This window comes from Manacus vitellinus, unplaced genomic scaffold (genome assembly GCF_001715985.3).
Source record: "Manacus vitellinus isolate BGI_N305 unplaced genomic scaffold, ASM171598v3 scaffold_43_pilon, whole genome shotgun sequence".
NCBI classification, from domain to species: Eukaryota; Metazoa; Chordata; class Aves; order Passeriformes; family Pipridae; genus Manacus; species Manacus vitellinus.
Window position 1 is genome coordinate 6,948,009 of NW_021940560.1, and position 16,283 is coordinate 6,964,291.

Below are 16,283 nucleotides of genomic sequence, written 5' to 3' on the forward strand. Positions count from 1 at the left end.
TTGTGGATAGCAGATACTAAGGAAGAGGTCTTCCTGTTAATGTGCCATAAGGCCTGTGGTTTGAATCCTTGCAGCATGCTGAGAATTAGGTCTTATTGGAGAATTATTTATGTCAAATGGGACTTCATTTTTTAATAGCAGCATTTATGATTCGTTTTAATGCTCTTGATTTCTGACATACTACAGCTTGCTCACACTAAAGTCAAGTTTGAAATAGTGGCATAAAAATAAGGAATAAAAAAAATCTACAACAAAAAACCCAACCCAAACCCAACCAACCAAAAAAACCAACCAACCAACCAACAAAAACCTCCAAACCCCCAAAACCCCACCAACAAAAACCACCAAAAAACCACCCACCCTGAATCTGGAGCTTTGGCATTTGAACTTTTCTGATATATTTCTTCTAGTCTAAATTTGGCAAACTCAAGTTGAGCATCTTTTTAAAGGGAAAAAAAATCACTTGGCTTCTTTACAGTAATGGAGACAAATAACTTTGTCAGGGGTAGGGGATGCAATTCTCATTGGTTATGTTCTTTTAAATGTGCTTTGGTTCTAAATAAAAGCTAATTAACAATATTTTTGTTCCTTATAGAGACCAATACATGGCACAATACATATCACAACCAATGATATTTATATATTTATTATTGGTTGTGCTGTAGTTAACATGAATCCTTTTTAGGTAAATTGTATGTTAATACATCTGAGCTTTTGAACAATATCTGCCTTTAATTATCCTTTTGAAAGGATCTCTCCATCTTTCTAATGTGACCACAGGACAGGAGCTTACCAGAACCTGAGAATAACAACAATATTTCAGCTCTTTTATTAACAATTCAAAACCTCCAATGACTGGTAATAATGCTTTGCCTGTGTCCAAGCTGTTCCAGGTTTGGGGATACATGTATAAAATACAAGTTTGTTGAATCTCTGTGAAGCTTCCAGAAACCTTTTTAGGTCAGATGAAGGTCTTTGCCTCAGTCTTCTGGCTTGTTCTGTTAATTTTTTAAATCAACTGCTCAAACTCCCAAGAATAATTTTTTTTTTGTGCTGAGTAGAACCTGAATGCTTCTTTTGCCTCCAGTCAGTAAGACACAAAAAATGGGAGAGTCTCCCAGGTCATTAAATCTGGATAGCCTTTGTTTGGATACAGCAAGTTACAAATCTTGGTCACAGGGCTTTAGAAGCAGCTGTTGACTATGTCAGATATAACTCAAAATTTCTGGTAATTTATGGCTTTTTTAGCCAAGGTACCACTCATTCCTTGTCCCTGTTCAGGGTCAACTTGCCTCCTTTGCTTTTGGAAGCTGGGTTCAGGCTTGTGGACTGCAGGTATAAGCTGAAAAAATTCCCTGGTAAATGTGCAGTCACAGGCATTTGCAATATTCTAGGCCATTTCAGTTGTTCTATTTGGAGTTGGGACATCAATAATACATAGTTTCATTAAAAGACAATGTGCTCTAATGTCATTGCAGTGAGTTATTTTGGGTGATTTAAGTGACCCCATTTGAAATACAACAGATTAAAGTATGCACCTGTATGTTCAATTGCAGAAGGTTTGCACCATGTACCTAGAAGGAAAATTGGAAGTTTCTTACAGCCCTTCAAGTTTTATTATTTCTATTCTTAAATGCCAATGTATACATTCAGTATCCTGATAAAGCTCAGTTGGAGCTGTAACATATTGGCCTTCTTTTAGTTCCTGCCCCCTGGAAAGCCAAAACTAAACAAAAACGTCAAGTCCTCCTTTTCTCTGCTTTATTTGTGTTCTTCTTTTGAGATGATCCTGTTTGAAAACAGAAGGTTGGCACCTGAGAGAGGAAGCAGAGCAGAGTGTGAAGCAGTAGGATGCCAGACAGGAGGGATCCTGCTCTCTCCCAGCCCTGCACAGCCCTTGCACATGCTGGGATATTGTCCCTGCCTGGGATTTTGAGCAGGCTGAGAAATTGCTGTGAACTCTGCCTTATGGGACTTGCCTCATTTCTGGCTTTACAAACAGCTTTGCTTAAATAACTGTTTTCTGGTGTTCATCTCTACCTGTGCTGGAAAGGGTGACATACAAAATTGATGGCTTTGGTATAGTTGGCTGGCCATTTATTAGTGTTCTACTCACTGAAGAGTGGCAGTGAAAGCTTGCTGTACATAGAAGGTATTTCAGCAGCTGTTAAAAGAGATCCCAGGCATTATTTTTTTTCTGAAATCAGGAGCAGATTTACCACCAGTGTCTATGTGTCTCCATCATTCAGTAGTTTTATGCTCAGGTTTTTTTATATTACAGGTGTGCTCTTGGGGACTGTTTACTGAGTGTTGTAGAGAAAGCTGGTTCACTGTGTTCTCCACATGGGTAATGTTTTCATGATTTGAAAAGTTATACGATTTTTTTGGTAAGTTTTTTTCTAGGTTTTTGGGGGGTTTGTTTGTTTTTGTTTTGTTGTTGTTGTTGTTTTTATTTTTTTTTTATTTCAGAGTTCAGGATTGTGCAGCTGTGCCAGTTTGCCCACTGTGGCCCATTTGTGGGACATGCCAGTGGAGGCCTGACTGCTCTTTTGGTAGTAAATAGGAAGATGAAAGCAAATCAAACAGAAGTGAACCTGGAGATAAGTAAACTTTAGGACTGGACTGCTTTGCTGTTCTTTGAGATTGCTGCTATTGGTGAACACCATGGTGTAGTGAATATTCAGTTTCAGAAAACCACATCCACCCTGCCTGCATGAAAGCCCATGTTGTGAATATTTAACCCTGAAATGGAAATTGTCTGATATTTTTCAGTGAGGCAAAGATGAAGCCACAAGACAAATATAAACAAAAACATGTAAATAAAGGGGATTAAGGGAAAATGGACATCTCTTTGCAAGAACCACAAAAAAATCAGTTTTAAAAAAATTCTGAAATTGAAAGATTGAAAAATGAATGATTTAATATAGAAAATCCTGAAGTCAGAGATTACAATAACAATAAAAATAACAATCTTTTTTTTCTAACTTGTCAGCAAATTGGAAAGAACTGTGTGGATTAAAGGAAAACCTTTGCACAAAGTCCTGAAACTCTACTGCTTCTGTAGTAGGAAATGAGGAAAATCTTCAACTGATATACACTGTTGTAGTTCACTGAAGCCAATGAAGTTATGGAAGTTTGCAGCTGCTAAAGGTTTGACCATTGCAATAGATGAAAACAAACAACCAAAACAATTTGGCATGATAGACAAGGAAAGAAAAATATTCTTGGAAAGCTTTAAAACTTCCTATATCAAAATTTGTTACCTCACTGAACCTGCAAAAATTTTTAGGATGCCTTGAGGATTTTTTTTTAATGGAAGAAGCAAAGTATATTGTTATTAAGCAGTAGTCATTTATGTCAAGGATCTCAGACTTTAAAAAAAAAAACAAAGGAAAAAGTAAAGCTGTTTAATAGTTTTGGTGGGATTGTACTTTCTCTTTGAAGGAAGGGAATAATAAATCCTAGGTTCCTTAGCTTTGTTACTTTAGTACACATATATAATCCAGAAATTCCAGCTCTGCTTGTAGTCCAGGAGACAGCAGAGAGACTGGAAGATACAGGTCCTGCTCTGAAGTGTGTAGAATTTGTACAGAAAACAAATTCAGAAATTAAAAAAACACAAGGCTTGAGAAGAGTGTGTTCTTGACCTCATAGTCATGGCCCAGGCAGAAGCAGAGGTGAGGACATGATGTCTGGCTCTTTAGAGTCTTGTGCACTGAGTTCCCACTGGGTCTTCCCCAAGGATTGAAGTCTTCTGGTACTTCCCTGCAGTTCATTCTGCACAGCGTTGCTATGACACCTTTCAGGCAGGTGGAAAATGAACCCTCTTAGGGACTTCTTTACGAACTGGTCATAAATTCTAATGAGATGAAGATCCAGGTTTGATATACATTATATTTAAGTTTCCACTTGGTAGACACACACATAATGGTATGATGGTACTGCACAGAAGTAAGGGTCTTTACCACGTTGAAGCAATTATAAACTAGGAAAATGAGCTGAAGATTTTGTATAGGTAGGGTTGGTACAGTTTTGCCAAGTGACTTTGGGGTAGAAATGTGGAGCCAGGAACATGACACTGATGGATAGCTCTGGATCTCCCCATGTAGATTAGGTATCTGGCAGACTTGTGTCTGAGATGTTGGATGTGGGGCAGCCATTTGTAGCTGCTGTGCTGATGGCAGAAATCCTCAAATTTTGCTCTACTAGAATTTTGAAGAAGGGAGAAGGTACCTCGGAAAAGGCATCTGTGCCTGTTGGTCCTGGTCTGTAGCATTTTTTACAAGTATTAACAGTATCACATGTCTGTTCTTTGCCTTAAGTTGTCGTGAGGGATTTTTAGAAAATACCATCATCTAGTCTAGATGACTGAAGAGTTAAATTGGAACTATTTTGTTGGGTTAGGGTCCTAGTTACATGATTTTTCTGAGGCCCATGAAGTGAATAAAACCATTATTTTGTTGAGGGTAGAATGTGTGCGAAATGGGGTATTTTTCTTTATTTGGAATCACTTTGTAAGGGGTGAAGGAATTACATCAAAATCTGAGCAGTTTGTTGGCAGACTTCACAAACTGCTATTGCTGTGCAGGTGGAGGCAGTGGTAGATTTGTGGCTTACTGTGCTGGCTCTATTTTTAGTTTCTGATTGCTTGCAAGTTCTGTTTACAAATGTCAGGAAAATGCATCAGGATTATCTGCTTTATTGTAGAGGTAATAAAATGTTGTCCAATTTAGCCAATAAACCAGCTAAAAGCAGGGTCCTGCTGTCATGGCAGTGGAGCTGCTAAATGTACACAGTGGCCTCACAGGATTTTTAAGCTGCCTGCTCTGTTCTTTCCTCATTGCTTGTTTCCCACCATTGTACTGATTCAATAGGGAGATTAGGAATCTTTGGGGTTTTTCTTACAGCACGTGCTTCTCTGGGAATAGCTGTAAATGCATATTGAGAAGAAGGAAGGGGAGAGATGAGCCAAGGCTGTATGGACCATTCCTGCAGAGCCACAAATTGCTCCTGGAAGTCAGCAGGGACACTGGAGTCATAAGGACCATGGATTATTCCTTTGCCCAGGGGTCTCAAATCTTTGGCTACCAAGAAGTACTTCCCTAGAAGTCCCTTCAGCTTCAGTGGCTGCAGTGGGAGTCAGTCATTCTTAGTGTGGTCAGTCTGTGGCAACCTCTCTTGGCTGATACCCTATAAGCCAATACTGCAGATGTTTTCACTGCCATAGAGCCTGGATCCATGGACAAATATCCCATTTAACCTGGGGTGACTTACTGGTGAGCTTTGTGACTGTACTTGTCAGCTAGAAGTATTAACGTGCTGAAGTCAGGGCTGAAGGTGCTTTAATGTTGTTATTTGACTCTGAAAGAAAAAAAAAAGGGTTGTTTATGTAAATAAATAATATAAAAAAAAAAATCTTTCCAGTGCTTAAATGGTCATTGCTACCTTTATTATGGCCTTTCACCACTACAAGTTAGCGTTGTAGGGTGCCAGTCTGAGCTGTAGTCACTAGTTAGCAAAAAGGTTGAGCAGACTTGTGACACTGCTAGTTAATACTTGTTTTTCATTAGTATTCTGGATAGCTCAGGTCAAACAGATTGTGTCTTAGTGCTGGGGTAGAATACATAAAATAAAGACAGTTCTCATGCTAAGGATCTTGTGTTTTAAATACAACAAATATGTCCCCTAAAGCATACCATAAGGTGTGGCTCTCTGCATGCAGTTCATCACCCAGAGAAAGAACAAATTCATTTTTAAAGGAGTCATAAAGTTTGCTTGTTTTAAGTCAGGATCTGAGTTAGGAAAGAAACTGGCAATTTAGTGAAAACTGAGGAGTTATTCTACTACAGGGGCAGGCTAGAAATAGAAGTAGGAGTAAAAGTGTTGCTTTGAACTGCATCATATGCAAGCAGTAATGACAGGAACATTGCAAGTTTGTATGTACCTGTGAATGCCCTTTTTTTTTAAATGCAAGTTCTGCAGTTTTTGAAATCATGCCTCTAAGGAGGCAGACAGGGAAAATTTGATAGGTAATATATTATTATACCGTGAAGTGTTGAAATTTGCAGATGGATCACTTCAAGCTCTTGCCTGGCAAGTCTGACCAAGAAATATAGCCTCTTTTTTTACCTAGGAGATGAAGTGTGGGACATTATGATTTAAAAATGAGAGGGAGACGTAAATCTACACTAACTGTTTCAATACTCTTCAACTTGGAGAAAACTGGAATCTGGAAAAGAACTTGATGACTTTTCTTTTTGGTTTGGCCAACTGTAATGATAAAGTCACAAATATTTGTGACACGTGGCATGGTCATGGCCACAACTAGGTCTTAGATCCATAACAAAAGGGTTATTTTTCCCAAGATTTTATTTTCTGTTTATCCAGATAAGTGCCACAGAACTGCAACTTGCTGTTACTGAAAAGAACAGTCAAACCATAGCATCTCTGTTCTGCCAAGCTGTTCTAATGAATACTGGAATACTGAAAATCAGATATTGTGTTTGTCAGCTTAAGATTTACAAAGTCACTGATGAGTCGTTTTGAGTCTGTTTTGTGGGTTTGTTTGTTGTTTTTTTTTTCCTTAGTAAGTTAGCTGATATTTGTTCATAAAAAAGAAGTAAAATCAATCCTTTTAGGCTGTATTTCAGACTCTCTGAATATTGGAACTAGAGGGCTGTGAGTTTTTTCAGGGAGCACAGGTTCAGGTAGTCCTTTTATAAAACACAGCAAGAAGCTGGAGCTGCTCAGTGTTTGAGAGCTTGGCATACCCAGGCTGTCAGCCTGGGAGAGTTGCAGTTTGATGAAGTCTCAGGTGATGGCCTCTTACCTTGCTGCCTCCTTCTTCCCTGGTATTCCTCTGGGCTCCAGAAGTATTTTTCTTGCACAGCATCTCCTAGAATTGGAAAGTGTGAGGGGATGGAATTAGGATGCATGGAGTAAAATTATAAAAGTAGTATATTTTTCCTAGATGTTAGACCATTTTTAGAGTCTTGTTTATTTTTTAGAGGTAGTATTCAGTCAAAATCAGACCTGGTCAATTTTCCTACTAATGCTTTTTTCTCTGGAAATCACATATTTGATGGGATTTGAAGCATTTCCTGGGGCTGTGTGAATTGTCCTTAGGCTTTTTGTCAAAAAGATGGCACTCAAGAAGTCTCCATGGGCCTGCATAGTTTTCTGTCATCCAGTTCAGGGGACTTGAAACTCCTGGCTGTAGCAAGGAGCACCTTGAGACATGTACAGTTTTCTGAGAGCTTGAAATTGTAGTTCCAAAATGTTTTTACTCCAGTCTGCATCTAAAACACAGTATATTTCATAAAAATATCTGAATGCTATTCTAAGATCTGCTCCATTACAGTTTTGCAAGAAAGAAAAGCATCCTTCAAGTGACCTGACCATTTCCTGCAGCACAAGGCCTTTCTTGTAGACATTTTGAACTGTTGGTCAGGTTGTTCTAGTGGGAACTGGGTGGAACTAAGCCTATGTGTTGAAACAAGTTTGGTAGATCTTGAATGAGTGAAGAAGAAAGGATACAAAAAAATTTAAAGTGATTCTAAATAATGTTTTTTTTCCTTCAGCTGTCTCCGTAATGAGATACAGTGCATCCTCCTTTGGATTTGCTGTAAGTAGAAGATACATTTAAATATTCTCTATCCCTTTTATTTTTTTAATGGGCTTTCCCTAAACATGAAATACTGTATTTTTTCTTATGGTAATTTCATGGCAAGTTGTGCAAAGTCAGTGATGGATTAGGAAAAGTATTGTTGAAATCAAACATTGGGAAGGATGTTTGCATTATACTTTTTCAGTTTCTGCCCACTAAGTCTTATATTGGAGTTAATATCAATGCTTGCATCTCATCATCAGTAGATAATGTTTTCTTCTACAAAATCTCTCGCTTTTTTGTTGAACTTGAGCCAAATTCCAAAGTTCCCTTGTGAATTTTATGTTACCATGTTCCTATTGAAGTCTATGGTAAGACTGCTATTTGACTTTGGAATGACAGCTTGCCTCTCTAGTCCTTGCCATGACTTTCCTGATTAGCAGCAGAGCAAAAAGTTCCCAACTACAAGCAATGACTCATATCAAATAATTTGTCTCTTACTTTCAAATTTGAAGGTTAGATGACTCTAGAAAGCTTGATGTAAGGATGAAAGTTCTTACAGTGGGACAAGCCTAATTTTTGGTGTCTTCATTAACTGGAAATACAAATATGGCAATTTTCCTGATGATACAGGATAACATATTCATATAATATGAAATCTGGATACAATGGGATTTTGAAAAAAGTTAGTATTTTCTTGCTTTGAAACAAAACCTTCTATTGCAAGAAATTAGTGACTGCAAGAAAAAGGAATGACTGCCAGGCACTTCCAAACACTTCTTTCTTCAGAATCTTTGCATAAGAAGAATATTAGTATTTTAACTCTTGTCGTGCCACAGTTGCAGATTGTGGTGGCTCTTTTTTATCCTTAATTTCTCTACAAGTGATGGATTAAAAATAAATAAGTTTTTAATCGCTTGATTGACTTCCTGACCTCTGAAGTGTGTCATTATGCAATAATACATGGCGAAAATGTGAAGATCAATTCAATAAATGTAAATCCTGCTTTCATTAAAGTGATTTATTTGAAGCTGCTCTGTGCCTGTGCAGCAGGACAGTAAATGCACTGCTCTTAGCACAGGGCACATTTAATAGCCAGCAAAGCCATTGACTCTGTCTCTCTTGCAGTTTGATGCCACCCTGGATGTTTTGTCGTCAGCGATAGTTTTGTGGCGATACAGCAACGCAGCCGCTGTGCATTCTGCACACAGGGAGTACATGTAAGTACACTTCACTGTACTTCTGGCTCTGGGAGAGACCTGCAGAGCTTTTGTTGTCAAGCTGTTATGCTACAGACTCCAGAGCTTTGACAAAAAGCACTTTGTCATGTCAGCAAGTATTCTTTCCTACTGCCAGCTTACTGTTTGGTCCCAAACACGCAGCCTTTCCTTAGGCAAACCTCCCTGGGATTGTGATTTTCAGTTTCTTTTTAGCCAAGATAGCAACTTTCAGGTCTTTGTGATTTTTTTTTTCTCCCTTGCAGCACCTGTATCAAACAAACTGTATTTACAATCTGCAATAGATTTTTAAATCTTTTATTTTGCATCTTACTGCATTATTCTTACTAGAGTATGTTTTTTAAATTGTTGCTTGTATTATATTTTTACCTCCTTTAACAAGTTAGAAACGTGAATCCCTTCTCTTTGGATGTAAATCACTTCAACACTCAGTGATATTATTGGAAGTTGAGATTACAGACCATCTGGTAAGATTGAGTCCATATTAGTGATATGATGGTAGGGTGGCACAGGTTGTTGTAACTGCTGTACTGAGAGAGAGACACCCCCCTGGTTTTTTTTGTTTGTTTGTTTGGGTTTTTTTGTAAGTAAGAGTGTAGCAGTACTTACATGTCTTCTTTATGTTTGCTTTGCAAGCACGTAGTTTTTTTTCCCCATTTTTAATACTTGCTATATGTATCCCATGGGAAAAAAGAGCTTACATTTGCAGTGCAATATTGGTCATGGTGGGCATTGTATTCTGCATCACTGTGCAGTATTTCTGTTGGGGATACATGTGGTAGCTGAGAAGACCAGCTTGAGATTGACTCAAGGATTTTTCCATCTAGTGCATAAAGAAAATCTGAAGCTCCTACTCAAATTTTGAGTACAACTAGATAGAGAATTGCAGTACATTTGTCTGCTTTGGGTTTGCTCTGTGCTGCCATTGCTAGCAGTATCCCATCTGGCTTGTTTGAAAACAGTTCAACTATCCCCTGGACTAGATTACAATTTTACAATAAAGAAGGATAAGGTAGGTTTTGTGCTGAGACACCTCTAATGGTGTCCCTTCAACAAGAAGGGCAATCTGATAAAACTGAACTTGTACATAACTGGTAGGATCGAAAAAAAAAGGCCAGACAGAAGGGTCTATAACTCATCTTCATAGTCTTTTCCTAAAAACTAAGAAAAAAATAAGCAGTATTTTTACATGCATTAACTCAAGCTCATGCAACAGCTTGCCAGTGCTGTGAGTTCCTTTCTGGCAGGGCTCCATACAGAACAGTTTGAAATAAAAGGCCATAAAGGACTGATGTGGCGTTGATTCATAAAAATAAATTCAGAAATATGTGATTAAAATTAGTCTTCCTGCACAGATTTGGAGATCTTAACAGATATTTCCTGAGTATTTTGCTTTTGTGGGTGTCCACAGAGATTCCTGTCAACATCCAATTAACATATTTTTGAAATCCCCTTCTGTTGAGCTTTTTCAAGTGAACCTTGTAAACTACTTTACAGAGAACAAAATTCCCAATAAAAAAGAAGAATCAACATATCCTTATGGCTAAAGCAGTAAAGTGAAAAAGCAAGGTAGCAAACGTATTTTCCTAAACTAACGCTCAATTTTAATTTTCCTCTCCTTTACATAAGGCTAAATTAAATCAATGAATTACTTACCATGCCCATTTAGTTGAAGACAGATAAGATTACATGGTGGGATCAGTACTGAGTGAAAGACTGTTCCCATATGCTGGGAATATGAATCACTGGACAGTCAGTCTGGTTACCTTTCTGTTTCTAGAGCTGACAGGAGAATTACCATAACGCTGACAAGCAAAGAGGGATGATGAGATGGTTGTGTTGCTTAAGGCAATTCTTACTGTGTCAGATTTTTGAGGGAGGCACATTTCTAATTTCCTGTTGTGTTTAATCAATCTCTTGCTTGAAAGGCTGCATGTAATTACTTTTGCTCTAGCTGGGACAATGTTACAATGACGCCTGCTGGCTGCTTGCTCACCTTATGAATAATCTTTGTATCGCATGTCCTGTAACCACACCTGCTCTAACACAGTCCTTGTCTCCTCTGTGCCAGTGCCTCAGTGGGCCAGTCTGCTCTTCACTTCTGGTGCAAATTTGTGTAGGTGCTTACGTTGTGCCGTGTGCTATTCCTGTCTCTGCGTGCCTGGCCACATTCTGCCTTAGTGCGGGAGCCTGTTTGCCAGAGTGAGGTGTGCCAGAGTGGCTTTGGTTTAGTTCTTTATTGATAGGTCTGTCTTTTATTGATTTAAATAGTACCTTTGTCTGTGTATCCTAACAGATCTGAAAATATCCTTAGCTCTGTGGCAAAAGCCAAGTGGAATTGCCAATTAATTTTGTTTTGCAAATTTATAAAACTTCCTGTCTCATAAACTTGACAGCAAGAGATTGATCCAAAATCTGTTGAAATCAGTGGAAAGCCTCTCATGGAAAGGCAAAGCTACATTCAGTCCTTACTGCTGGACGTCATTGAGAGAGAACATAAAGACAGACTGAGAAACAAACCCCCAGAAAAAGAGACGGAGAATCCAGCCTGACTCATTCTGTGCTATGAATTAAATACTTAGAATAAAATGCTACCATGTAAAAGGACTGCGTAGTTTTACTTAAGATGTAGCCATATGGCAGATAGAGATGCAACATTTTATGGGCTGGCACTCCTAACAGTACAAAAATGCTTGCTGTGCCAAGTTCTGCTAAAATGAACCAATGCATTCCCATTTGACTTCAGGGGAATTGGAGTGCTGAAACTATCATGAAAATTTGTCCTGCTGAGTTTAACTCCATTCAATGGTTTTCATTTTTATTAGATAGTTTGATTTCTCTCATTTTCTGGGGCGAGATGAGAAGGTACTTTTGCTGTGTACATCCTTTCAGTGTCATCCCTTCCCTCCAGGGCGTCAACCACACCACACAGCAAACTGGCTGAGTGTGCCCTCAATCCCACTGTCCATGTCACCAGCAAAGGTGTTAAACAGCACCAGTCCCAGTATCAGCTCCCAGAGAACATCACTAGTCACTGGTCTCCACTTGGACATTGAGTTGTTGACCCCAACTCTTTGAGTGCAACCACCCAACCAATTCCTTATCCACTGAGTAGTTCATCCATCAAATCCACCTCTCTCCTGTTCAGAGACAAGAATGCCACGCAGGACAGTGTTTCACTTTGTGCAAGTCCAGGTAGATTGTATCAGTTGCTCTTCCCTCACCTTCCACAGCTGTAATCCTGTGGCACAATTTGCCATTAGTGAAGCCATGTTGACTGTCACCAATCACCTCTTTAGTTTCCATGAGCCTTAAATTTATGACTAAAATAAAACTTTTTCAATACCTTATTTTTCTCATGAGAGGAGAAACCAAAAGCAATATACCCTGATGTAGCTGATAAAGCAGAGACCCACCACCTGCGTGCTTTAGGCCTGGTGTGGGGGGAGTTTTGTGCAGTGCTGTGATGGAGGTCATCAGTCCAAACCCCTGCTCAAAGCAGAGTTGATTTGTCAGGTTACAGCTCTAAATCCAGTCTTCTGGTTTGTGATTTGAACACTGGCTGAGCACTGAGACATTCAAGATGTGCAAAGAAACCTGAATGGTTCCCCATTCCTGTTCTCCATCACCAGTTTACAGATATCTTGAATATTCTGCCTTTAGTAAATCTTTAGTGACATAATAGCTTATTGGGTTGCTGAAGCAAATCTAAATTCTGTTGAAGGAAGGAATTTATTGAAATTGGTGCAGTAACAATGGGTTTTCATGGGCTTAAATAAATCCTGTAAATAAGAATAGAAGTAATTTCTTAATAAAGAATTGGAAAAATGTCTCATGAGATGTTGAACTAGTCACCAGCTATGCAGTCTAAGGGCAACTCTTTGCTTCTGTTAAGTTAAGGAATGAAGGAGTTGGATTGTAGTGCTGGAAATGTGTGTGAGGAGAAAGTGAGAAACACTATCAAAAAAGAGAAGATCGAGAAAACAGAATAACAAAGTACATGCACAGCCTAGTGAAAAAGCTTTAAAGGACAGAGCTTTTGAAGGACAATTGGTTGGAAAAATCTTTTCTGTACAGAGAACTCAGCACTGAGTGTCTGACTATGCCTGTGAGATCCACTGCTCCTTGGAGTTTTTGGCTACTGAGTCTGTATTGCAAAAACTAACTCAGTACAGCATATTTAACATAGTGATTCTTGACAGTTGCAGCTGGTGTTTGTTATATATTATTTTGTTGATGGTACCAAGTTAAATTCTGTGTTTCCCAGGAACCAGTCTGGCAATATCTTTCTTAACCCAGTGCCAGAGTAAATAGGAAACCTTACTCATAATGAACATTCTGGATCATGCCAAGAGCAGAAAACACACATTTCTTTCACTGTTTTGGTGTGGTTTGTTGGGTTTTTGATTGGTTGGTTCATTGGGGTTTTTTTTTTGTTTGCATATTTCAGACTCTGACTATTCATTCCTTAATTACTGTAATAAGAAATTTAAATTCTATCATGGACTAATAATTTTAAACAAATTTGTGATGCTCTATGTTGCCATGACATAATATATAACAAATGCAGATATATCCCTTTTTTCTTACATTGTCCAAAACACTGACAGTAATATTAAAAAGACAAGAATTAGAGAGAATTTACAGTGTGCCAGACACGGGTGCAGATATCTGTCATACCTCCACCTGCTTCTGAGAAAGCTTTTTGCCAGAAGAAAATAGTCATTTTGCAATCAGACATTATCTAAACAAATTGCTATATGTCTGTGATTTAACTTTCGTCTCCACACATTACACTTCAGCTGTGGCAGCTGGATTTGATACTGCCAGAATGCTGAACCTATTGGCCAAGTGAAAAATGCCTGCCCTGTGGATTTAAATCATGGGTTCTTACATTATGGGAAGGATGAACTGGTATTCTCACCTGTTTTGACATTCAGAAGAACACAACTCATGAGAGCTTAATCCAAAAATTTCTAATTTAGTTTGAGCTAAAAGCAATCTCTAAGAAAGATATTTGACTGCTTCTCAGGGATGGAGTAAATAGTAAATATTAATTCCATTCATAATTGGAATGCTGGATCCAGCAATTAAGAATCTCTTTCACCCCTCACTGCCCTACCCCTATGTTTAACAATCTCAGTAATAGAGATGTACATCTTATTTCTAAATTGTGTATATGTATATATATATAGCTTTGGTTTATAAACATTGTTGTGATTTTTTTCTGTCTGTTGAAAGAAGAACATGCCTGGGGTTTTCATTTTTTAGGCAGCTGGAGAAATACACTGTGTGGAGACCATATCTATATCCATACCTATACCTATGTCTATGTCTATATCTGTATCATCTATATATAACCTCTATCTCTATCTATATATGGGTTATCCATTACACAGAGATATGCAATGCAGGGAGGAAGGAAGAAAAGAAATTCTGACCTTTTCCTAGGACTTCATGCATTGAGTGTGAAACTTCTGGCTATGTAACAGTATGACATGGGAATTAGGATATTTAAACATTTTATGAAGCATACCAATGTTATCAACAGACTTTTAATAATACCCAATGACTACAACACCATCGGTGTGCTGATCCCTTTCCTTGTTTGCTTGCTGGTCTCCTGGTTATGTGTATTTTGTCAGTTGTTCTTTCAGAGAGTATGCCTAGCATTCATTATTGATTGTTAGTACTTTCCAGGTAAATGAGGCACTGCAGGAAAAAGACATGTTAGTGTTTCGAATATTACCATGAATCAGTGGATGTTTATCAAGTGGAAGAATGCAACTTTGAACAGTTTTTGTTTAATAACCTTACATCTCCTTAGGCATGTGATCCTTGGAGAAGCCCATTCAGGTGCTTAGAAACCCTTTACCAGTTGCTTAGTTACCTGCTTTCTGGAATTTAGACTTAAGTAAACAGCAGTAATAAAATCATCTCCATAACTCTGTGTATGCAACTCCAAACTGAATATACCTGAAAGAACTGCCCTTTGCTGTGTTCCCTTTGTCTGCATGGGTATGTTATGGATAACTGTTCCCTCAGTGCCTTGTTCTCCTGCTCTTTACTTTCTGGTGCAATTCATTTTTGGAAGACAGAGGAAGTCAGATATCCTATATGGTATCCTTCAGTTACTAGGGAAAGGTGCTTTATGGCTTCATGAAATTATACCTTACTGCTTTGCTCTACATTGTCTCTTTGAACTGCAAATCTACTTTCACTCTGTAGTCTCTTGTCCAGCTGCTTTTTGTCTAGTCCAGGGCACTCCAGAAGCTTTCATCCTCTCAGTGATTTTTGCTTTGAGGGTGATCCTTGGAATCACCCTTTCTTACTTTACTCCTGCCCTGTGCAGATTCTGTAAGCCATCACCATTGTCACCTCCCCTGCTGCTGAAGGAAATGGGCACTTTGGGGCTGCTGGACAAATGTGGGGAGTTAGTGGCTTGTGAGCTTCTTTGTTACTGAGAAAACAGGATGCCAGGTGAGACCCTATGATGGAGCAAACCTCTCCTTCCAAAGTAATTTTAACCCTTTTTTCTCTCTTGCTCATGTTCAGTGACACCACTTGAGAATATTTACCCTGGCATTTGCTCTTGGGGAGCCTTACAGAAGTTATGCTGGATATATGTGCATTGCAATTAGGCTGGGAATATGGGGATTGTGATGTATCCTACTTTTGCACTCAAAGCTTGAATTAGAAGTCACTGTTTATAGGAGGACATCCTGCAAGGTGAGGTCTGGCTCTTCTGTCTCCTTTCCTCTGATTCAAATAAGAAAGCAGACCGATCTATATGTTTGCAGGGTATATTCTCTTTTGGTTCACAGAATTAAAAAAACCCCATCTCTGTAATTTTTAGCATTTGTACTGTATTTAAATTTTTCTGTGTGGATTGGCTCTGCTGTACTGGTTAGCCTGGCTAAATGAGCACTGTCTATTTAGGTGGTGTTGAATGAAAATAATCCTCTCAGTTCAGACCCAACATATCAGTCACATTGAAAAAACTGGAGATAATTTTATCTGTGCCATACATACGAAAGAGACTTGAAGCACAGATGGCAAAATCCACACCTACCCACAGTTCAGGGCAAACCTCTGTGGCAGGAGGAAAAACTCCTTTGTGATGAGTGAATGGAACACCTAAGTGGTCTGGAAAAGTGTCAAATGTATGGAGCTGGCCTACAAACTTCAAAGAGCTCAGAACCTACCTCTGCAACTCTTGTGTAGTTCTCAGTTACCATGAGTTCATCCTCATGTGACACTTGCATATCTCTCCCACACAGTGAGGCACAGTGTAGAGTTTTCAAGGTAAGTATTCACCTATGCTTGAATACGTGCTTTATAGGAAGGGAAATATAGTTTCTTTTTAACCACACTGAAAATTTCCAAACCATTCTTTCTTCAGAAATATTTAGCTGAAATTCTGCATCCAGTCCAGGGCT

At 38.7% G+C, this 16,283-nt stretch overlaps 1 protein-coding gene across 1 annotated transcript in view; it reads left to right on the plus strand.

The window, feature by feature from the left end:
* Positions 1–7,580: 7,580 nt before the first annotated feature.
* The window catches only part of TMEM163 (transmembrane protein 163), a 37,966-nt gene continuing 29,263 nt past the window's right edge, over positions 7,581–16,283 (plus strand). The window contains exons 1-2 of the mRNA XM_018078844.1: positions 7,581–7,624; positions 8,735–8,826. Of these exons, the coding sequence (XP_017934333.1) occupies positions 7,592–7,624; positions 8,735–8,826 (125 nt within the window). The 5' untranslated portion in view covers positions 7,581–7,591. The remainder of the gene's footprint in view (positions 7,625–8,734; positions 8,827–16,283) is intronic.